At 41.8% G+C, this 23,590-nt stretch overlaps 2 protein-coding genes across 2 annotated transcripts in view; both read left to right on the forward strand.

The window, feature by feature from the left end:
- The window catches only part of LOC311141159 (centriolin-like), a gene marked incomplete at both ends in the record, with an annotated part of 31,090 nt that extends 14,305 nt beyond the window's left edge, over positions 1-16,785 (forward strand). The window contains 6 exons of the mRNA XM_084176409.1: positions 260-453; positions 7,058-7,177; positions 8,122-8,311; positions 8,546-8,655; positions 12,066-12,260; positions 16,780-16,785. Coding sequence (XP_084032535.1) covers positions 260-453; positions 7,058-7,177; positions 8,122-8,311; positions 8,546-8,655; positions 12,066-12,260; positions 16,780-16,785 — 815 coding nt within the window. The remainder of the gene's footprint in view (positions 1-259; positions 454-7,057; positions 7,178-8,121; positions 8,312-8,545; positions 8,656-12,065; positions 12,261-16,779) is intronic.
- Positions 16,786-18,747: 1,962 nt separating this feature from the next.
- The window catches only part of cntrl (centriolin), a 55,593-nt gene continuing 50,750 nt past the window's right edge, over positions 18,748-23,590 (forward strand). Inside the window, exon 1 of the mRNA XM_084177458.1 lies at positions 18,748-18,916. The gene's annotated coding sequence lies outside the window, so the exon portion shown is untranslated. The remainder of the gene's footprint in view (positions 18,917-23,590) is intronic.

Below are 23,590 nucleotides of genomic sequence, written 5' to 3' on the forward strand. Positions count from 1 at the left end.
GAAAGGGTCTCATGACTAGATGAGCATTTTGTATATTTTAGAAAGCTGGTGTGTATTCATTAGTGCAAACCGTAGAAAATGTTTTGCAACAGGGTAAAATCTGAGCCTTTCTTATTGGACAAATTCAGCTTAGTCCCTCCCCATTTTGGCCCGTTTGCTTCTGTTAGGTTCCTAGTGAATATACAGTACCACACTTAACGTTGTTTTCTAGTTGGCACTGTCATTGAAAATGGCAACTCTTTTCCTGCTGTGGTTGCAGAGGAGATTGAGCGTCTGGAGCAGGACCTGGAGTGTCGTGTGGCAGAGATCGGGAGGCTGCAGAGTGAGCAGGCGGTTGCAGTGGAGGAGCTTGAACAGCAGGATGCGCTCATTGACCAACTGCAGCTGAAGAGCCTGCAGGAACAGCACTGTCAGGCCCAGCAGGAGCAGGAGCTGGACACCAAGACAGAGCTGGTGGGCATTTATCTCAACACGCACACACTCAAACACAGACAGAGAGATAGACACACACACACACCAGGGTTTCCGTTAGGAAAATGTGGTGCCGGACAACGTGACCGGTAAGATTTTAATTTACCGGCCATTTGAGAAATTTACCGGACCAATATGCATTGGGTGTGTCTCAAAAGGGAGGCTACCCACGGGGCTCAGAATGACAGAAATCGCATTTCGATTATGGTAATTCATCATATAATACCATGCAGCTCCTGTAATGAAGCAGCCAATAAAACGTCATTTTCAAACATTTGCCAAAATACAATTTGTGGGAAAACATCATTCTAAACAACGCACCTGATGCGAGCGGTATATGACAGAGATGAACATCTTCGTTAGAAACTGGGAAGGGGGTGAATCTAAAGATTCAACAACTAGGATGGGTTGCTAATATGACTAGGATTGTGCCTTTTGGCTTCTGGACAACGAAAGAAAGTGGATATGGAACCAATAGAACAGGAGAGAAATGGCATATGAGGAAGTCTTTCATAGGCTCGCGTGGCAAAAGGCCTAGCTGATTATTGAGTTGTGGCTGTAAGTGAAAAGCATCTAAAATATGTTGTTTCATTTTGTGAATTGTTTGCCCTTTGTTTATTTTAATACATTCCCTATTACATATGTCACCAATAGTAAATGTACCGTTAGTCCCCGTAATTTGGTTACATAAGTTTTTGTTAATGCATTGTATTACTAATTAGGCCTAATGTTATTTACCGTTTTCATTCTCGGCGTGGAAACGTTGTTTGCAGAGTTCACAACCTGCTACACTTGTGAGAAACAAGTTTTGGTTTATTTCATAACCATCATTTACCACTTGTCAATTTTTTCAATGTCTTTTGTTTTGAGAGCTCCATGTGAGCAATGTTCATGGGTCTGGTTTCTCGGTCTTGTTAATGTTGAGGGAGCGCGCGCCTGAGCACACATAGAAGTAGCCTACCTGGCCTGCAGCGAATAAATGTACTAAAATGCCCATTTGGGTATGTTTGATTTCTGATTGTCTTATGTCACCACGTCCACCACTAATAAGCTGAGCTTCTCAGTCGTTTTTTTCTTCACCTCACACAGTAAGTCATCAAAGTCTGTTTTTTAAATATCCATTGCGAATGATAGCCTAATAATTCCTCACAGTAGGCCTATTTGAAAAATCTTTCCAATAATCTCCCTCTCGGTAATCACCAAGCCTCGGTGTGAAATAGCAAAATATCATCATCTGATGATCCCATATATCCAGTGGAAGCATCATAAAATAGCTTTCCCTTGCGCAAAAACAGCTGTCTGTCCCACGGAAAACTCAGAGGGCCTGGAATAGGCTAGTTGATACAATGTTGCACTTCACTAGCAATAGTTCAAGACAGATAGAAATGCAGGCAGACAGGCTGTAGAGTGATGAATGTGATTCAAAGAACCAAAGAATTTATCATATTTTCTACTGTTTTTATTTGTCGGCTTTATGTATTTTTACTTGGTTGACAATGGGCAGTATGGGGAAAAAAAGTAATATGTGTATATATATATATATATATATATATATATATATATATATATATATATATATATATATATATATATATACACATATTACTTTTTTTCCCCATACTGCCCATCTACATCATTTAGCAGACGCTCTTATCCAGAGCGACTTACAGAAAGATGAACGAAGCAAAGTACTGAGAGATCCTTGATGAAAACCTGCTCCAGAGCGCTCAGGACCTCAGACTGGGGCGAAGGTTCACCTTCCAACAGGACAACGACCCTAAGCACACAGCCAAGACAACACAGGAATGGCTTCAGGACAAATATCTGAATGTCCTTGAGTGGCCTAGCCAGAGCCTGGACTTTAACCCGATCGAACATCTCTGGAGAGACCTGAAAATTGCTGTGCAGCGACGCTCCCCATCCAACCTGACAGAGCTTGAGAGGATCTACATCTGATGGATCTACATCTGATGATCCCATATATATATATATATATATATATATATATATATATATATATATATATATGCACTAACTGTAAGTCGCTCTGGATAAGAGCGTCTGCTAAATGACTAAAATGTAAAATGTAAATGTATAAGCCAACGGCTACATTGGCCATCTCTGCGTTCCATGCGCTCATTTAGGCTAGAGTGAATTTGGAAAGTATTCAGACCCCTTGACTTTTCCCCCATTTTGTTACATTACAGCCTTATTCTAAAATGTATTAAATAAATTAAAATCCTCATCAATCTACACACACTACCCCATAATGACAAAGCGAAAACAGGTTTTTAGAAATCTTTGCAAATGTATTAAAAATAAAAAACATACCTTATTTACATAAGTATTCAGACCCTTTGCTATGAGACTCGAAATGGAGCTCAGGTGCATCCTGTTTCCATTGATCATCCTTGAGATGTTTCTACAACTTGATTGGAGTCCACCTGTGGTAAATTAAATTGATTGGACATGATTTGGAAAGGCACACACCTGTCTATATAAGGTCCCGCAGTTGACAGCGCATGTCAGAGCAAAAACTAAGCCATGCAGTCGAAGGAATTGTCCGTAGATCTCCGAGACAGGATTGTGTCGAGGCACAGATCTGGGGAAGTGTACCAAAAAAAATCTGCAGCATTGAAGGTCCCCAAAAACACAGTGGCCTCCATCATTCTTAAATGGAAGGAGTTTGGAACCACCCAGACCCTTCCTAGAGCTGGCCGCCTGGCCAACCTGAGCAATCGGGAGAGAAGGGCCTTGGTCAGGGAGGTGACCAAGAACCCCGATGGTCCCTCTGACAGAGCTCCAGACTTCCTCTGTGGAGATGGGAGAACCTTCCAGAAGGACAACCATCTCTGCAGCACTCCACCAATCAAGCCTTTACGGTACAGTGGCCAGACGGAAGCCACTCCTCAGGAAAAGGCACATGACAGCCCACTTGGAGTTTGCCAAAAGGCACCTAAAGGACTCTCAGACCATGAGAAACAAGATTCTCTGGTCTGATGAAACCAAGATTGAACTCTTTGGCCTGAACGCCAAGCGTCACGTCTGGAGGAAACCTGGCACCATCCCTACAGTGAAGCATGGTGGTGGCAGCATCATGCTGTGGGGATGTTTTTCAGCGGCAGGGACTGGGAGACGAGTCAGGATCGAGGGAAAGATGAACGAAGCAAAGTACTGAGAGATCCTTGATGAAAACCTGCTCCAGAGCGCTCAGGACCTCAGACTGGGGCGAAGGTTCACCTTCCAACAGGACAACGACCCTAAGCACACAGCCAAGACAACACAGGAATGGCTTCAGGACAAATATCTGAATGTCCTTGAGTGGCCTAGCCAGAGCCTGGACTTTAACCCGATCGAACATCTCTGGAGAGACCTGAAAATTGCTGTGCAGCGACGCTCCCCATCCAACCTGACAGAGCTTGAGAGGATCTACAGAGAAGAATGGGAGGAACTCCCCAAATACAGGTGTGCCAAGCTTGTAGCGTCATACCCAACAAGACTCGAGGCTGTAATCGCTGCCAAAAGTGCTTCAACAAAGTACTGAGTAAAGGGTCTGAATACTCATGTAAATGTCATATTTCAGTTTTTGTTATTTTTATGAATTTGCAAAAAAATTATAAGCAGTGTTTGCTTTGTCATTATGGGGTATTGTGTGTAGATTGATGAGGAAATAAAAAAACATTTTAGAATAAGGCTTTAACGTAACAAAATGTGGGAAAAGTCAAGGGGTCTGAATGCTTTCCGAATGCACTGTATATAGCCGCCAATGATCACGGTGTATCAGTGTGTCTGTATGGCAGAGGCTGGTGCTCTCACATTAGTTACATTTTTTTGTTTGAATTTTGAGAAACCTACATTTTATTTTTGAAATGAAACTGTTTCTAGAAGATGCATATAATGGTAGGATAAATTGTTAGCTTTCCCAAACTTGAAACTCATGCGCCTCCTAATGAAGTCTTTATAAAATAATTGCCTCTGTGTTTCTATGGTCGGATTTTCAAACAAGGTAAGACATGCCTCATAATATGATGTAAAATATTCAGGTTTCAAACAATTAATTATGTTTTCAAAATGCATACTGCTCCAGCTCACATTTTAGAGTGGTGGGTGATGTGCTGAAAGCCTGCCTACCTTTTGTTTTTTCTCCTGGTCAATTTGGCCGGCAACAATTGAATTTATCGGCTTTTAATTTTTTTTATTAGGCAAAAGCCGGCAATTACCGGCTAATTGAAATCCTGACACACACACAAACATACAGATTCTCATATACAGTACCAGTCAAAAGTTTGGAGACACCTACTCATTCCAGGGTTGTTCTTTATTTTTACTATTTTCTACATTGTAGAATAATAGTGACGACATCAAAACTATGAAAAAACACAAATGGAATCATGTAGTAACCAAAAAAGTGTTAAACAAATCATTATATATTTGAGATTATTATAAATAGCCACCCTTTGCATTGATGACAGCTTTGCACACTCTTGGCATTCTCAAATGATAGTCCCACTAAGCCCAAACCAGATGGGATGGCGTATCACTGCAGAATGCTGCGGTAGCCATGCTGGTTAAGTGTGCCTTGAATTCTAAATAAATCACTGACAGGGTCATCAGCAAAGCACCCCCACACCATCACACCTCCTCCTCCGCGCTTCACAGTGGGACCATACATGCGGAGATCATCCATTCACCAACTGTGCGTCTCACAAAGCCACGGCGGTTGGAACCACAAATCTCAGATTTGGACTCCTTACCAAATAACACATTTCCACCGGTCTAATGTCCATTGCTCGTGTTTCTTGGCCCAAGCAGGTCTCTTCTTCTTATTGGTGTCCTTTAGTAGTGGTTTCTTTGCAGAAATTCGACCATGAAGACCTTATTCACACAGTCCCCTCTGAACTGTTGATGTTGAGATGTCTGTTACTTGAACTCTGTAAAGTATTTATTTGGGCTGCAGTTTCTGAGGCTGGTAACTAATGAACATCCTCTGCAGCAGAGGTAACTCTGGGTCTTCCATTTCTGTGGCGGTCCTCATGAGAGCCAGTTTCATCATAGCGCTTGTTGGTTTTTATGACTGCACTTGAAGAAACTTTAAAAGTTCTTGACATTTTCCGTATTGACTGACCGTGTCTTAAAGTAATGATGGACTGTTGTTTCTCTTTGCTTATTTGAGCTGTTCTTAACGTAATATGGACTTGGTCTTTTACCAAATAGGGCTATCTTCTGTATACCCCCATACCTTGTCACAACACAACTGATTGTCTCAAATGCATTAAGAAGGAAAGAAATTCCACAAATGAACTTTTAACAAGGCACACCTGTTAATTGAAATGGATTCCAGGTGACTACCTCATGAAGTTGGTTGAGAGAATGCCAATAGTGTGCAAAGCTGTCATCAAGGCAAACGATGGCTATTTGAAGAATCTCAAATATATAATATATTTTGATTTGTTTAACACTTTTTTGTTACTACATGATTCCATATGTGTTATTTCAGAGTTTTGATGTCTTCACTATTATTATACAATGTAAAAATAAAGAAAAACCCTTGAATTTGTAGGTGTGTCCAAACTTGTTACTGGTAGTGTAGGAAGGAGCTCTTTGAACTACGATGCATTTACGTGTCCTCTAACCTCTTCCTTCCTTCCTCTTCATCTTTCTCCCTTGTCTTTCTGTGCCCATATCTATTTTCCCGGCCTCTAGTTTCTCCTTGCACATCAATTCTGTCCCCTTTCCTGAAGGTAGTATTGCATGGTGTGGTATAGTGTGTACAGAATGTGAAGTCTTTTAGTTTTATTGCATACAGAAGTCCTGTACCCAGGTAGCGTCAAACAAAAAAGTCACTAACCTTTTCAAATGCCTTGGCCAATATTCATAAAGTGTCTCAGAGTAGGAGCGCAGGTCCTCGCTCTCCATTAACTTGTATTCATTATGATATAATAGGCTAAACTGATCTCAGATCAGTACTTCTACTCTTTATGAATACAGGCCATGATCATGTCTTTATCAATTTTTCTCATTTTGCTCTTTGCATGAATTTTCTGTTTTGTTTTCCCACTGCTTCTCGGTCTCTTCAGCCTCCTTCATTGCCTGCTCCTCTACTGGATGCTATTTGTCAGGTACTCTGAAGACACACACACAGATTCCTGTGAACCCAATACCTACTGCTGACCCATGTCCTTGTTTAAATGTCCATGACTCTTCTGTCCATTCAGGTTCTCACTCACAGAGCACTCTCATGTTTGCCAGCATGTTGTTTTTGTTTGTTTACCTCGTGTTTCAGATTAAATGTAAAGATGATGATAGATGCTGCCTGTTTTATCTAGGTTTGATTTTATATGGTCAAAGCTAGTATAATATACAGGCAGATAGCAGCTGCTTTTAGAGAGGCTATTATACTGAGCAGTGACTTACATGGGATTGACCACCATCGTAATGAGCTATATTTTTCGGAAAGTCCAAAAATATCGCAATGCATTCCATTCTAATATGCAGTGAGTGTATGATGCTTTTCTTCAATGTGTTTGTGATATCTGTGTTTGTGATATCTCTGTATAATCTCTATACTATATGGCCATATTGACAGCTGAAACAGAAGACAATGGAGCTGACGCGAGCATGCCAGAAGCAGTATGAGCTGGAGCAGGAGTTAGCCTTTCAGAAGATCGACGCCAAGTTTGAACCATATCCCTATTACCCAGACCATGTGAGTGCATCCATCCAGACCCCTCATGAGCCATCTCTTCATTCAGTTGTTTCCTTAGGTTCCGCCGACAATGGCACCCTATTCAAATCAAATCACATATTATTTGCCACATGTGCCGAATACAACAGGTGTAGACCTTACAGTGAAATGCTTACTTACAAGCCCTTAACCAACAATGCAGTTTTAAGAAATATAAGTGTTAAGTAAAAAATAGATGAGTTAAAAAATAACAAATAATTAAAGAGCAGTAGTAAAATGTAGGGAGGCTTTACACAGGGGGTACCGGTACAGGGTCAATGTGCGGGGGGCACAGTGCAATTCCCTATGAACTATACACTGAGTGTACAAAACATTAAGGACACCTGCTCTTTCCATGACCTAGACTGACCAGGTGAATCCAGGTGAAAGCTATGATCCCTTATTGATGTCACTTTTTAAATCTGATTTAATCAGTGTAGATGAAGGGGAGGAGACCGGTTAAAGAAAGATTTTTAAGCCTTGAGACATGGATTATGTATGTGTGCCATTCAGAGGGTGAATGGGCATGACAGTGGATTTAAGTACCTTTTGAACAGGGTATGGTAGTAGGGGCTAGACTCACCGGTTTGTGTCAAGAACTGCAACGCTGCTGGGTTTTTCACACTCAATAGTTTCCCGTGTGTATCAAGAATGGTCCATTACCCAAAGGACATCCAGCCAACTTGACACAACTGTGGGAAGCATTGGAGTCAACATGGGCCAGCATCCCTGTGGAACGCTTTCGACACCTTGTTGAGTCCATGCCCAGAGAAATTGAGGCTGTTCTGAGGACAAAAGTGGGGGGTGCAACTCAATATTAGGAAGGTGTCCTTAATGTTTTGTACACTCAGGAAATAAAATACCATTTCGGATGCACCCTTAAGATCTGCATGAATTCATGATTAATTTCCCCTCTCTCTCACCAGGAGTTGGAGGCAGAGAGCTTGCTGGAGGAAAGCCCTTACATTGGAAAGGCACGGCACAAGAGGAACGCGGTGGCCTCAGATGGCATCCAGAATCATCAGATGGAAACTGCAGGCCACACAGAGACAGACAACCCTAGGCAAGATGCGTCCAAGATCAGCTCCCGAGACTGCAGCCAAGAACAGACTAAAGGTACAGAAGAGGGAAAATGGTGAAGTTCGCCCTACTAGATGCTGATCTTGGGTCAGTTATGCTTTTTTCCTTCTAATGGGTAAGGTTAGGAATGGAGGAGGGGAAGCTGATATGGTAACACAACAAGATTTTCCTACTGTCTGCATCACCCTGCCGATGTGAAGTGAACTGACGATGTGAGTGTTAGGTGAGGTGTAGTTAGGTGAGTTCTTGTTTGTGTGACTGTGTCCCCAGCCGAGCAGCGTCTGCAGCAGTTGCACAGGGAGATCGAGGAGGCAGAACAGCATGTCCTCAGGGCCGGTAGAGAGCTTCGCCAGCTGGAGGAGACGCTCTCCCAGAAACAGGTGAGACACCGGCGAAGCTTGGCTCTCCTATTGTCTGTGTCCCAAATGGCACCCTATTTCCTATATAGTGCACTACTTTTGTCAAAATTAGTGCACTTGGTCATTCCATGAAATTAGTCCCTTTTTGGTAGTGTAACTTGGTGATTTTGTTTAATATTTTTTTTACCTAATTTTAACATTCTGTCATGAAGAGCACATGCTCAACTTAATAAAAAACATGTTTTCCCATTTCAAGAAGTTCAATAAAATCAATAAAATGTTACTGTAGTAAGTGCCAAATAAAGTGACAGGGTTGACGGTAACATCTCAAATCAGCCATAAATCCCCTTGACGGGGTATGGAAGCTTGTTGTGTGCAACAGGGAGGGGCAATTGAATGAGTAGAACCAGCTCACCTGCTGTTACGCTATGATTTGACTATTAGAGGAATTGTGTCACCATATAAAAAATGTAAAGTCCCCTGTTTAGGGGACCTGCGTTGTTCTGGTACCGGTTCCAACCTTCATCTTTGCTTATAAATTGATCTGTGGACATCGTAGATCGAAATGGCTTGCATTGCACACAGTAGTATGTTTTATGCGCCTATGTGATGTATGATGTGAAATCTGAAACCACTTGAAGCTGGGATTTCCCTCCTACCATTTAATTCGCTCTTCTGACTGTCCATAAACTCCTGGCTGAACCATACGTCACAGCCACTGACAAAGCACATGCCTGCAATCTTTACATCGTAGCACAGCAGGGGAGAGTGGTTCCATCCCTATAGCACATTCAGAGATTGATTTATAGCCATTAATCTAAAATAATTCATAGATTTTAAACAAAAAACACTGTGTTATAGATGGACATATATATTAATAGGAGTTGAAAGGTGAGTTCCTAACGAGTTCAGGATGCCATGCTAGAGCTCTGTGTGACGTTCACAGCGATGGGGGCTGATGTTTTGATCAAGAGAGACCTTTAGAAAATATGCACATTTTCTCTTAACACTAAACATACAAATATGTATTTTACAGTTATAAGGAAGGTGAAATCTTATAGTTAGTGGTTTTATAATTTCATTATACTATATTTAGAAAACATATAAGTAATTTCAATCCTTATTCATAGTTTTGTTGAATAGGAAATACGCCATAAAATATTTCCGATTTTTGTCTTATTTGTACTGTGTACTAAATCGGTCTTCTTTTAAAACCGGTTGGATGCGTCTGATTATTCATTAATTATTCAACAGCAGTCGACAAGTTTGTTCTGGCTCTGAGGCCTAGATTGTGTAAATGTTCCAACCCTATCCAACCTGGCGTAGTATAAATAGATACAGAATATTGTCTTAATTTATAGACTAATCAACGCTGATAAATAGGCTATGGAAATGTTGCGTGTATTTGTTTCTATTTTAATGACTGTCAATTTCATCTTCATACTATCGCATAGCTGCCTCTCTCCTCTTCATGCTTTCCTTGTCAATTCATTATCTTATAGCCTACTTTTGGAAAGGTAAGCCTAGGTTAAAAAAAAAATACAATTTTAAGGAAAGCATAAACGTTTGCTCTTGTGTCTGACATACAGTATGCTGTTGGCTTTGATTGACAGGTCCTTTTTACGGGGGTGTGCGTGTGTGAGTTCGCTGATTCTCTCTATAGGCCTATATGTCTATTCACAAAGTTTCCTAAAGTAGCCTAGCCTGTCTGGACTCTATCTCTTTAATAGGAATCAAACGCTCCTCAAGTCCGCTTTTTTAATTTTTTGAATAATTGGGAAGACAATTTTTTATATGGACACGTTTAGTTTATGACGCCGTTCACACCAATTGCGGAATATCGGCCTGCCACAATCCGTCAATTATTTATTCCAAACAGGTTTGATATTTGCGTCTTTTCGCATGGGAAAATAAGACGTTGACCAATAGAAATTGTTATCTGGGCACTGCCACTGACAGGTCTGTGGGTTCGTTTTTTACGTTTGCAGTGCATCAGTGCAGCAAGGTATCAATTTAGCCAATATGATCACATCACACCAGAGCTAGGCTACATAGTATAGGCCTGCCAAAGTGAATCTAGGCCACCATAAAAGACAGAGAAAACAAAATCTGCCCTTATCAATAAGTGGTTGCACAGATTTCGATAAAGCACTCAAATTCAAATGTAGTGTCAACATAACCACCCATTGCTTCACTAAAATGTATCAATGGCTGATCATTAGGCTATGGACAGGTTGCATGCATGTGTTTCTATTTTCTAATGGTTGTCAATTTAATCTTCCTGCCTATCACAGCTTTCTCTATATATCCCTCTTAAAACTTTCCTTTCCAATTTATATGATAGGATAAGATTTAGCATTATCCTATGATGTAGAGAATTTTTTGAGTAGCTTCAAATTCTTTCTGTAGGATAAGGCACGTTTTTTTTTTAAATATGTTTTTGGGAAAGGACAAATGTGATTTGCTTATGCGTCAGAGTGAGATGCGCTGCAGGTGGCTTTGATTGATTGGTCCTTTTAGGTGGGTGGGTGTGCGTGTATGAATTGACTAGTTATCTATGTCCATTCAGAAAGTTTCCTAAAATAGGCCTAGCCTGTCTGGACTTCATCTCTTTAATCAGATAGAAAAACACTGTCTTGTTGCAGGGTCAGCATGTGCGGAATGACGACGGTTGCCAGTTTTGTTTTCTCTCTTATTAAATGGGGTGCAACTGAATTAAACGTAGCCACGCTCCTTTCATGATTCATCCTATAGGATGCATAGCCTATATCCTAATATTTTCAGTAGCATATAATGTTTTCAGTAGTCTATGATTTTTCTCTCATTACGGAGTCCTCTCAAGCCACTTTGAACAACATATTGCCACAGAGAATGACCGCAGCAGCATTGGTGACGTTATGAGAATTATTCGGAAAAGTGGAAGGAAAAACGCATCAGACTTGGTGTGAACGGGTTAGTGCATCAAAATCGAAATCTGTATTGTTTCGGAATTCCTCTCCAGTCTGACATTTATTAATTTGTATACTAGACTAATATTTATAGGTAATAACTTTAATAATGAAATGCTACTGAAAATAACAAAGTGTAATGGTAACAGTGAAGTTGCAGGGAAAAGCCACGTGTTTCTTTTTGAGTCTGATATGCGCCAATCCCCCCCCACCGGTTATGTCGGTGACTGTGTAGATTGGCTTGGCCCTATCCAGAACTTTCTTTTTTAAGAGTGTAATAACAGTATCCAGTAGACTCAGATCTGTTTGGCCTATTAGATCAACTCCTCAATACTCCTTGTCACTCATGTCATGCCAAAGAGTTGACATGATTGCACAAACAGATCTGCGACCAGGCTTCAATAACAGCACTGTTCCACATCAACTAGCCTAATCTACTCCCGGACACTTCTAAAAGCCTCTCCTGTCCCATCCTTCATCCAGGTGTCTGAGGCAGAGAAAGAGCAACTAAGGCAGCAGCTCCACAGGAGGATCCAGCAAGTGAGGCAGCTGAGAGACGAGGCGGAGGCTCTGGAGGGCCAGCTGGAGATGCAGAGAGGGGAAATGAGCCGAGCCCAGGGAGAGCTGGACCACCTCCAGGGCCTACTCGACACACTGGACCCCAGGGACCCCCAGCATGTTAGTACTTTAGATAGCTAGCTACTAGCTCTGGTCCAGGTCATTAGTGCACATTCCTCCACTAATTGCCTGGACCAGAGCTAGCTATCAGCATCACTTTACACCACCCGCACCACTGACACACTGCAGAGAAACGTATTACATATTGAATACGGCAAACTCGCAGGATACACCACTTTAGAACTTTTTTAAACTAGTCCGTTCAGTTGCATACGCTGTTTTAGTACTTTTTTGAACGAATCCCTAGAGTTGGATACACTGTATTCTGGCACTTTAGCAAGTTTTTATTCATACTGAAGACGGCAAACTCACAGGATACACCATTTTAGAACTTTCCTAATCTAGTCTCTTCAGTTGCATACATTGTCTTAGCACTTTTCTAAAATAGTCCCATCAGCTGGATACACTGTTTTAGCACTTTTCTAAACTAGTCCCTTCAGTTGGAATTGATGCAGCGCTTCAATATACAGGGTCGATGTGCAGGGGTATGAGGTAGATATGTACTTATAGGTAGGGATAAAGTGACTAGGCAACAGGATAGATAATAAACAGTAACAGCAGCGAATGTGAGGAGTCAAAAGAGATTAGTGCAAAAAGGGTGAATGCAGATATTCCGGGTAGCTATTGGTTAACTATTTAGCAGTCTTGTAGCTAACCAGAATTTGTGCATCGGTACCGCTTGCCGTGCGGTAGCAGAGAGAACGGTCTATGACTTGGATGACTGGACTCTGACAATTTTTAGGGCCTTCCTCTGACACCGCCTGGTATAGAGGTCCTGGATGGTAGGGAGCTCGGCCGCAGTGATGTACTGGGCCGTATGCACTACCCTCTGTAGCGCTTTGCAGTCGGATGCCAAACAGTTGCCATACCAAGCGGTGATTCAGCTAGTCAAGATGCTCTCAAGGGTGCAGCTGTATAAAGTTTTGAGGATTTGAGGGCCAAGAGGCGTTGGATTGAGGATTTGAGGGGGAAGAGGCGTTGTCGTGCACTCTTCACGTCTGTGTTGTGTGTGTGTGTGGACCATGATAGTTCCTTAGTGATGTGGGCACCAAGGAACTTGAAGCTCTCGACCTGTTCCACAACAGCCCCGTCGATGTGAGTGGGGGCATGTTCGGCCCTCCGTTTCCTGTAGTCCATGATCAGCTCCTTTGTCTTGCTGACGTTGATGGAGAGGTTGTTGTCCTGGCACCACACTACCAGGTCTCTGACCTCCTCCCTGTAGGCTGTCTCATCATCGTTGGTGATCAGGCCTACCATCGTCGTGTCGTCTGCAAACTTAATGATGGTGTTGGAGTCGTGCCCGGCCACGCAGTAGTGCGTTAACAGGGAGTGCAGTAGGGGACTAAGCACGTACCCCTGGGAGGCCCCCTTGTTGAGGGTCAGCGTGGTGAATGTGTTCTTGCCTACCCTCACCACCTGGGCGCGGCCCGTCAGGAAGTCCAGGAACCAGTTGCAGATGGAGGTGTTTAATCTCAGGGTCCTTAGCTTATATATATATATATATATATATATATATATATATATATATATATATATATATATATATATATATATATATATATATATATATACATACAGTGAGGGGAAATAAGTATTTGATCCCCTGCTGATTTTGTACGTTTGCCCACTGACAAAGACATGATCAGTCTATAATTTTCATGGTAGGTTTATTTGAACAGTGAGAGACAGAATAACAACAATCCAGAAAAACGCATGTCAAAAATGTTATAAATTGATTTGCATTTTAATGAGGGAAATAAGTATTTGACCCCTCTGCAAAACATGACTTAATACTTGGTGGCAAAACCCTTGTTGGCAATCACAGATGTCAGACGTTTCTTGTAGTTGGCCACCAGGTTTGCACACATCTCAGGAGGGATTTTGTCCCACTCCTCTTTGCAGATCTTCTCCAAGTCATTAAGGTTTCGAGGCTGACGTTTGGCAACTCGAACCTTCAGCTCCCTCCACAGATTTTCTATGGGATTAAGGTCTGGAGACTGGCTAGGCCACTCCAGGACCTTAATGTGCTTCTTCTTGAGCCACTCCTTTGTTGCCTTGGCCGTGTGTTTTTGTTCATTGTCATGCTGGAATACCCATCCACGACCCATTTTCAATGCCCTGGCTGAGGGAAGGAGGTTCTCACCCAAGATTTGACGGTACATGGCCCCGTCCATCGTCCCTTTGATGCGGTGAAGTTGTCTTGTCCCCTTAGCAGAAAAACACCCCCAAAGCATAATGTTTCCACCTCCATGTTTGACAGTGGGGATGGTGTTCTTGGGGTCATAGGCAGCATTCCTCCTCCTCCAAACACGGCGAGTTGAGTTGATACCAAAGAGCTCGATTTTGGTCTCATCTGACCACAACACTTTCACCCAGTTCTCCTCTGAATCATTCAGATGTTCATTGGCAAACTTCAAACGGGCATGTATATGTGCTTTCTTGAGCAGGGGGACCTTGCGGGCGCTGCAGGATTTCAGTCCTTCATGGCGTAGTGTGTTACATTTACATTTGAGTCATTTAGCAAAGACACTCTTACCAATTGTTTTCTTGGTGACTATGGTCGCAGCTGCCTTGAGATCATTGATAAGATCCTCCCGTGTAGTTCTGGGCTGATTCCTCACCGTTCTCATGATCATTGCAACTCCACGAGGTGAGATCTTGCATGGAGCCCCAGGCCGAGGGAGATTGACAGTTATTTTGTGTTTCTTCCATTTGCGAATAACTGTTGTCACCTTCTCATCAAGCTGCTTGGCGATGGTCTTGTAGACCATTCCAGCCTTTTGTAGGTCTACAATCTTGTCCCTGACATCCTTGGAGAGCTCTTTGGTCTTGGCCATGGTGGAGAGTTTGGAATCTGATTGATTGCTTCTGTGGACAGGTGTCTTTTACACAGGTAACAAGCTGAGATTAGGAGCACTCCCTTTAAGAGTGTGCTCCTAATCTCAGCTCGTTACCTGTATAAAAGGCACCTGGGAGCCAGAAATCTTTCTGATTGAGAGGGGTCAAATACTTATTTCCCTCATTTAAAATGCAAATCAATTGATAAAAATTTTGACATGCGTTTTTCTGGATTTTTGTTGTAATTCTGTCTCTCACTGTTCAAATAAACCTACCATTAAAATTATAGACTGATCATTTCTTTGTCAGTGGGCAAACGTACAAAATCAGCAGGGGATCAAATACTTTTTTCCCTCACTGTACGTACGGTCACTATAGGGGCAACGTCGTTGATGCACTTATTAATGAAGCTGGTGACTGATGTGGTAAACTCCTCAATGCCATCAGATGAATCCCGGAACATATTCCAGTCTGTCCTAGCGAAACAGTCCTGTAGTTTAGCATCTGCTTCATCGGACCACTTCCGTATTGAGTGCATTCTGTTTTTTCTTGTAAGCAGGAATCAGGAGGATAGACTTATGGTCAGATTTGCCAAATGTAGGGCGAGGGAGAGCTTTGTATGCGTCTCTGTGTGTGGAGTAAAGGTGATCTAGAGTTTTTCGCCTCGGGTTGCACATGCTGGTAGATATGAGAGAAAACGGATTTCAGTTTTCCTGTATTAAAGTCACTGGCCACTAGGAGCACCGCCTCTGGGTGAGCATTTTCTTCTTTGCTTATGGTCCTATACAGCTCATTGAGTGCGGTCCTAGTGCCAGCATTGGTTTGTGGTGGTACTATAGACCAGTGGTTCCCAAACTGTGGGGTGCGCCCCCAGGGGTCGGCAGGGGTGGCACAGGGGTCCGGCTTTAAACTTACTCTTGAAAGTTGTAATAGTTGAATGCACAAGGTGCAATTTTGAAATTGGGTAGTGCATCATAAGTTCTTGTCATGTTAGTCATTGCATATCTCAGAGAGCCATTTATAACTTGTCAGAAATGTCCAGATCAACTAGCCCATGTCAGCTAACGTTTTTTTATTTCGTTTTTTTAGCCCATAGATATTGTTGTAATTATTTTGTCACTCAAATAGCACAAATACACATTAGACATGGCAAAATGCTCTTGCTGGCAAAATGCTCTTGCTCTGGCACCCCAATGGTGGAACAAGCTCCCTCACGACGCCAGGACAGCGGAGTCACTCACCACCTTCCGGAGACATTTGAAACCCCACCTCTTTAAGGAATACCTGGGATAGGATAAAGTAATCCTTCTACCCCCCCCCAAAAAAAAAAATTTGTAAAGTGATTATCCCACTGGCTATAGGGTGAACGCATCAATTGGTGAGTCGCTCTGGATAAGAGCGTCTGCTAAATGACGGAAATGTGCCCTTGAGCAAGGCACTTAACCCTAATTGCTCCTGTAAGTCGCTCTGGATAAGAGCGTCTGCTAAATGACTAAAATGTAAATGTAAATGTAAAATGTATAGAATTGCATGAAAATTCGCTTTAAAACTGCAACCCAAAAAATTGCGCCCCATGACAAAATGTGTAAAATTGCAGGAAATAAGCTTTAAACCTGCAAAAATTCTCTCCAACAACAAGAGTGGTGTGAACAGTTTGTTTAATGAGTGCTTGTGTCCATAGATATAGACATGGGGCGGGGGATGTTCCCCAATGCTGGAAGGGGGACCCCGGGTGAAAGAGTTTGGGAACCCCTGCTATAGACAGCTACGGAAAATATAGATGAAAACTCTCTTGGTAAATAGTATGGTCTACAGCTTATCATGAGGTATTCTAACTCAGGCGAGCAGAACCTCGAGACTTGCTTAATATTAGAGATTGCGCGCAAGTTGTTTGTAAGAGACACCCACCCCCTCCTCTGAGCTTCCCAGACGCAGCCATTCTGTCCTGCTGATGTATAGAAAAACCATCTCGATTTATATTTACCATGTCGTTGTTCAGCCACGACTCTGAGAAATATAGGATATTACAGTTCTTCAAATCACGTTGATAGGATAGTCTCAAACGGAGCTCATCCAGTTTATTCTCCAGTGATTGCACTTTTGCCAATAGAACGGACGGTAGAGGCAATTTATCCACTCTCCGACATAGTCTCGTCAGGTATCTATAGCGTCGTCCCCTCATTCAAGTGTCGGGGATTTGGGCCTGGTCCGCGATAATCAAGTCCTCGCCAAATGGAGGTTAGTGATAGCTGTTCTGATGTCCGGTCTCTCTTTTCGGTCATAGGAAACGATGGCGGAAACATTATGTAAAAATTTTTAAACAAGGCAAGAAAAAACACAAAATAGTACAATTGGTCAGGAGCCCATAAACGGCCTCCGTTCCCTCCAGCGCCATTATTCATTACTCTGATAATTCATACTCTGTAATATATATTAGATTTACATCATTAACAAAAAAATGTGTATTTTAGCAGACGCTCTTAGCAGACACTTTTATCAAGAGCAACTTACAGTTAATGCATTCATCTCAAGATAGCTTGGTGAGACAACCACATTTCTCAGACATAGGAAGTTGTTACCAGTGAACTGAGTATGGGCAGAGGCAGGGTCTTTTCCTTTATACCCAAAACACAACAGCCCTTTGTTTGTGTCTTTATAACGCCTCCTGGGCAGGCAGACAGTCTCATACTCATTGTTTTGTTTTAGGCCGAGGCTGCACAACCTGCTTCCCAAGAGAAATAACATTAGCTAATTGGCAGGTCACGGTGACATCCAGAAGGTTTGACCAATATTACAAGTTATTTCTTGCTTGCATAACCTACATGAAACATTTAGCCCTGTTTACACATTACATTGGAAATGAATGTGTTTTAAACTTTCAACCACAGTTAGCATAACACTATAGGGATATTATATTGCAGAAAAACGACACGTGAAGAATGTTAAAAGGAGGTTTAGAGAAGGGGAAAAGGCACCTTCGGGGGGCAGGAAGAACACAGGTTGCGCAGCCACTCCTTTTGGTTTAGTTGTCCCTCCTGGTCGTGGACTTTAATCATATATTTCCAGAAAATATTCTCCTTATGTGTTCTTATTTCTCTTGCCAAAACGTTTTGAACTGTTTTCAACATACATGAAGATGCACATGTAATCGAAATCCATAAAAAGTAACATATTTCATTTGTTGAATTTCGGCCACAAACATAGAAGTAACAAATTGCTATATTTATTTAGCACCTGCATTTGTCAAAGCTTAACTCGACAGACCTCTCAGAAGAATTCATTATTTTTACCCCACCTATGGGAATTCTGAGGGGATTATTCCATGGAAACAACAAGTGAGAAAAGGGGGCTGCTGTGCCTTTAAGAGAAGTCGGAGAGTTCTCTGGGGAATCACCATAGAGGGCAGGGAAAGAGAACTTGCCTCACTCCCGTCACATGCCAGGGGCATTGTCATAGCCTATCCCTGCACGTTTATTGGTCGACAGGGTGGCTTCCTGTGTTGATTCAAAGAGAGAGAGTGGAGTAGATGAGGGAAGGGGGTTAGGAGGCGTGCTCAGGGTGTGGGGACTGAAGAGTGAAGTCCGAAAGAAGGAAAGGGAAACTTCAGCCCCTGAGCCATGTCTTTAGAGCTGGGGGGTTGGAGCTCGCCGTGAGGGAGGGAGTCAGGAAAATGCAACGTCTTTACCAAGGGGACTCTTGTAGATTAAGGGGGAGCAGAGCAGATGAGAGCTGGCTAACCGGATGCATCTGCGGGCATGCAAACCAAAGAGTAATCTGACTCTGCACTGACTTCTCGTGAGTACCGCAACTTGGCCTTGGTAGGGACTCCCATCATTCTTCTGCTTTTTCTCCCCCTCTCATATATTCTTTCACTACTGTGTTCTAAATCGAAGAGAATGTTTAATCAGAAACGTATTTGTTATTTCAACCGTTACTAATATGTAACAGGACTCTATTCTGAAGGTTTTCCGAAAATGTTGTTCTTCCCCTGACTTGATTTCTTATTTGCATCACTCTTCTGTAAACAGGAAAACACTGTTTTTCTTGCTATTACCTAAAATTACTGTACTGTTATAGTTTGACCTACTAAGCCTTTTTACAACACTCTTTTTTTTGGCCGGTACACAGGTCAAATATGACAGCCGTCACATAACATAAAATGACCGACTAGTTATTATATTTAGTGAACAATGTGTAGTGAATTAGAATTAGGTTTATGGTGCAAATGTCCTTGCTCTGTGAGTGTAACAGAGCTGAAGTAATGAATAGGGAAGTTGGCCAGGTCAGGGAGGATCAAGTAGGGAGCATAAAAGTCCTCTGCTGCGTTAGTGAGGTGTTAGGTCACTCACATTCCTCTTACTTTGGTCACCTCTGATATGCCAGAGCTATTGTTTTCACTCTGAAATAGGGTCAACATGATACCCATAAATAGAACCTACACAGTTATGTAAATGTAATTGGGATGTTAGTATTTTTCTTGCTCTTCATGGCATATGCTCATGTTTTGTATCAGTTAACTTACCATAGACTGCCTCTATTGAATGTGAACTAATGATAATACAGAGTTTTGGACCGTTTCGTTCCGCAACCCTTTTGCCAGGATCCAGTACCTCTCTTGGCATGAAAAATAGTTTTCACTGCAATATACCCATTCTGGTAACACTTTACAATAAGGTTCCATTTGTAAAGGGTTTACAAAGAGTTGGTAATTACGTTATTAACAGTTATTTAATCATTTGTAAATGCATTATAAACCTTTAATAAATGCGTTATAACTTATTGGTCAAAGGAGTTCAATTGCCAGTCAGTGCTTGCCAAATACTAAGCCACTATTTACCTCCAGCTATTAACCATTTATAAATTCACTTACAAATGCGTATAATATTGAACCCTTATGCAGAGGTGATTTTAGCATGTAAATCTTGGTGGATGCATGCCAGCAAAGCCACTACACAACACAACACTAAACAATACATTAATTGCACTATAACGGTGACAAACTGTGCCCACAAACTGTTAGGGCCTACATAAAGCTGTCCCAACAGCAGTCCCAACATCTTACCACTGCTACACCTGGCTATCAGCCGGAGCCTTGTCTGGCAGCGAAACAGTTCATTCATCCTCATTTACTGTCTTTAAAAAATACATAGCTGATATGGCTGACTTGCTTAAACAGATGTGGTTTCTACTGACAATTGAGATGTAAAAACTATGGCATAAGGGGACGACAAGCGAATGAGGCAATCCGTAATTTTGATTAAGACATTAATGAGCGAGCTAGGGCGGACGTAGTCAATATAACTATTTGTTTAGCACTTTTGAAATGTACAGTGACAGAATTCAGAACACGGGCCGTTAGTGTTCTCCCTGTACACCAAGTTAGAACCGTAGGATACATAAAGGGGGCATATAAGCAGACAATGAAAGCTCTTAAAATATTTGATGACATTTCTCTAAAACAGGTTATAGACTACATGTGCACCACCAAGTCAGAACAGTAGACAAAATTAAGCGGGGAAAATAGACCAATTATTAGGGTGAGGCACATGGGCTACTAACAGTTTACTGTAGTAAGCTGTTAGTAGCCCATGTGCCTCACCCATGTGCCTCATACACAACATACACTTAGTATTACTTTCTTAGCTACAGTATACATATCTCCCTGGCATATTACATCATATAACGTGATTTGACGTCATTTTATCTGTGGCCAATGACCTTGAGCCGCCTTTGATGGGCACTTCTAATGTAAGTCTATGGCAGCAACCATAGGGGCTTGAATTTTCGAGCTCTGCCCTTAGACTTGGCGGTAACGTAGTGTCCCCATGAGTGACAGAACACTGAGCCAATCACGGCGCAACTAGAGAACATTACCAACACCTACGCTCCGTATTTTCCACTGGCTGCCCCACCACCACAGAAAGCACTGAGCTAGGCTGAAAAACCTGCATTTTGGAGCTGCCTTGCTCAAGAAAGCAAAAAAGAGACCATGTTTGTATGCGGCTTTATTAACTAAATTATTTTATTTTTTACATTGTTTGCTAACTGATATGTGACACATATTAATGCCAAATTAACATGCAAGGCAATATTTGTTTGATTTCTTTTTTAGCTAAAAATGTGGGGCTCAAAAGCCCAACCTGCTTGAATGACGGGTGGGAATGGGAAAATGTTTAGAAAGATACAGATGAAGACACAGAAGGGGACCATGTTGTATTTTAAAGAGTTAATCTGTAGTCAATATCTATTCTGACTTGTAATGTTCAAAATGGGAGAAAGTTATCTGAATTCGCTAGGCTACTCACTATACCAATAATAGGCTACAGATTTGAGTCACTGCAATTAAAATTGTTTTCCCAATGTATCCTATTAAATTACATTTTGTTCTTACTATGTATTGCATGTAAGGAGATTATACGCAGTTATAAATATTTGCAAATCATTATTAAATGTCCAGAAGGTTTCCACATTCTTTTAAGCTATATTTTTATATATATATAAGTTATAAATATTGGTAGGCCTAACTCATTAATAAATGGTCAGTAGGTTTCCACTTTCTTTTAGTTATCTTTTCATCAGTTATAACTGTTGGTAACTAATTTAATGGTCAGTGGATTGCACTTTAAAATAATATATAATTTTAGCCTTTATAAATGTTGATAAAGCAGTTATAAATATTTATTGGTCTGTCACTTTAAAATAAGGTATACTTTTAGCAATTATTAATGTGGGTAAATCATTTATATATGATTTGAGAGCTTAGACATACTTATAGGCAGTATTGGGTACTCATCACTACATACAGTGAGGGGAAAAAAGTATTTGGTCACCTGCTGATTTTGTACGTTTGCCCACTGCCAAAGAAATGATCAGTCTATAATTTTAATAGTAGGTTTATTTGAACAGTGAGAGACAGAATAACAACAAAAAAATCCAGAAAAATGCATGTAAAAATTTTTATAAATTGATTTGCATTTTAATGAGGGAAATAAGTATTTAACCCCTCTGCAAAACATTACTTAGTACTTGGTGGCAAAACCCTTGTTGGCAATCACAGGGATCAGACGTTTCTTGTAGTTGGCCACCAGGTTTGCACACATCTCAGGAGGGATTTTGTTCCACTCCTCTTTGCAGATCTTCTCCAAGTCATTAACGTTTCGAGGCTGACGTTTGGCAACTCGAACCTTCAGCTCCCTCCACAGATTTTCTATGGGATTAAGGTCTGGAGACTGGCTAGGCCACTCCTGGACCTTAATGTGCTTCTTCTTGAGCCACTCCTTTGTTGCCTTGGCCGTGTGTTTTGGGTCATTGTCATGCTGGAATACCCATCCACGACCCATTTTCAATGCCCTGGCTGAGGGAAGGAGGTTCTCACCCAAGATTTGACGGTACATGGCCCCGTCCATCATCCCTTTGATGCGGTGAAGTTGTCCTGTCCCCTTAGCAGAAAAACACCCCCAAAGCATAATGTTTCCACCTCCATGTTTGACAGTGGGGATGGTGTTCTTGGGGTCATAGGCACCATTCTTCCTCCTCCAAACACGGTGAGTTGAGTTGATGCCAAAGAGCTCGATTTTGGTCTCATCTGACCACAACACTTTCACCCAGTTCTCCTCTGAATCATTCAGATGTTCATTGGCAAACTTCAGACGGGCCTATATATGTGCTTTCTTGAGCGGGGGACCTGGCGGGCGCTGCAGGATTTCAGTCCTTCACGGCGTAGTGTGTTACCAATTGTTTTCTTGGTGACTATGGTCCCAGCTGCCTTGAGATCATTGACAAGATCCTCCCGTGTAGTTCTGGGCTGATTCATCACCGTTCTCATGATCATTGCAACTCCACGAGGTGAGATCTTGCATGGAGCCCCAGGCCGAGGGAGATTGACAGTTCTTTTGTGTTTCTTCCATTTGCGAATAATCGCACCAACTGTTGTCACCTTCTCACCAAGCTGCTTGGCGATGGTCTTGTAGCCAATTCCAGCCTTGTGTAGGTCTACAATCTTGTCCCTGACATCCTTGGAGAGCTCTTTGGTATTGGCCATGGTGGAGAGTTTGGAATCTGATTGATTGATTGCTTCTGTGGACAGGTGTCTTTTATACAGGTAACAAACTAAGATTAGGAGCACTCCCTTTAAGAGTGTGCTCCTAGTCTCAGCTCGTTACCTGTATAAAAGACACCTGGGAGCCAGAAATCTTTCTGATTGAGAGGGGGTCAAACACTTATTTCTGGATTTTTTTTGTTGTTATTCTGTCTCTCACAGTTGAAATAAACCTACCATTAAAATGATAGACTGATCATTTCTTTGTCAGTGTGCAAACGTACAAAATCAGCAGGGGATCAAATACTTTTTTCCCTCACTGTACACGAGAGAAGATTCAACACTTTGTTAAACATGTTCAGTCAATGAATGGTGGGTATGAAGACCAAAACATTCTATGTTGTGAGAGCATTTACAAATGATAAAATAATTGTTTAACGTAATTATAACCCCT

The sequence above is a fragment of the Coregonus lavaretus genome (genome assembly GCF_964263955.1).
Source record: "Coregonus lavaretus genome assembly, chromosome: 14".
Lineage (NCBI taxonomy): Eukaryota > Metazoa > Chordata > Actinopteri > Salmoniformes > Salmonidae > Coregonus > Coregonus lavaretus.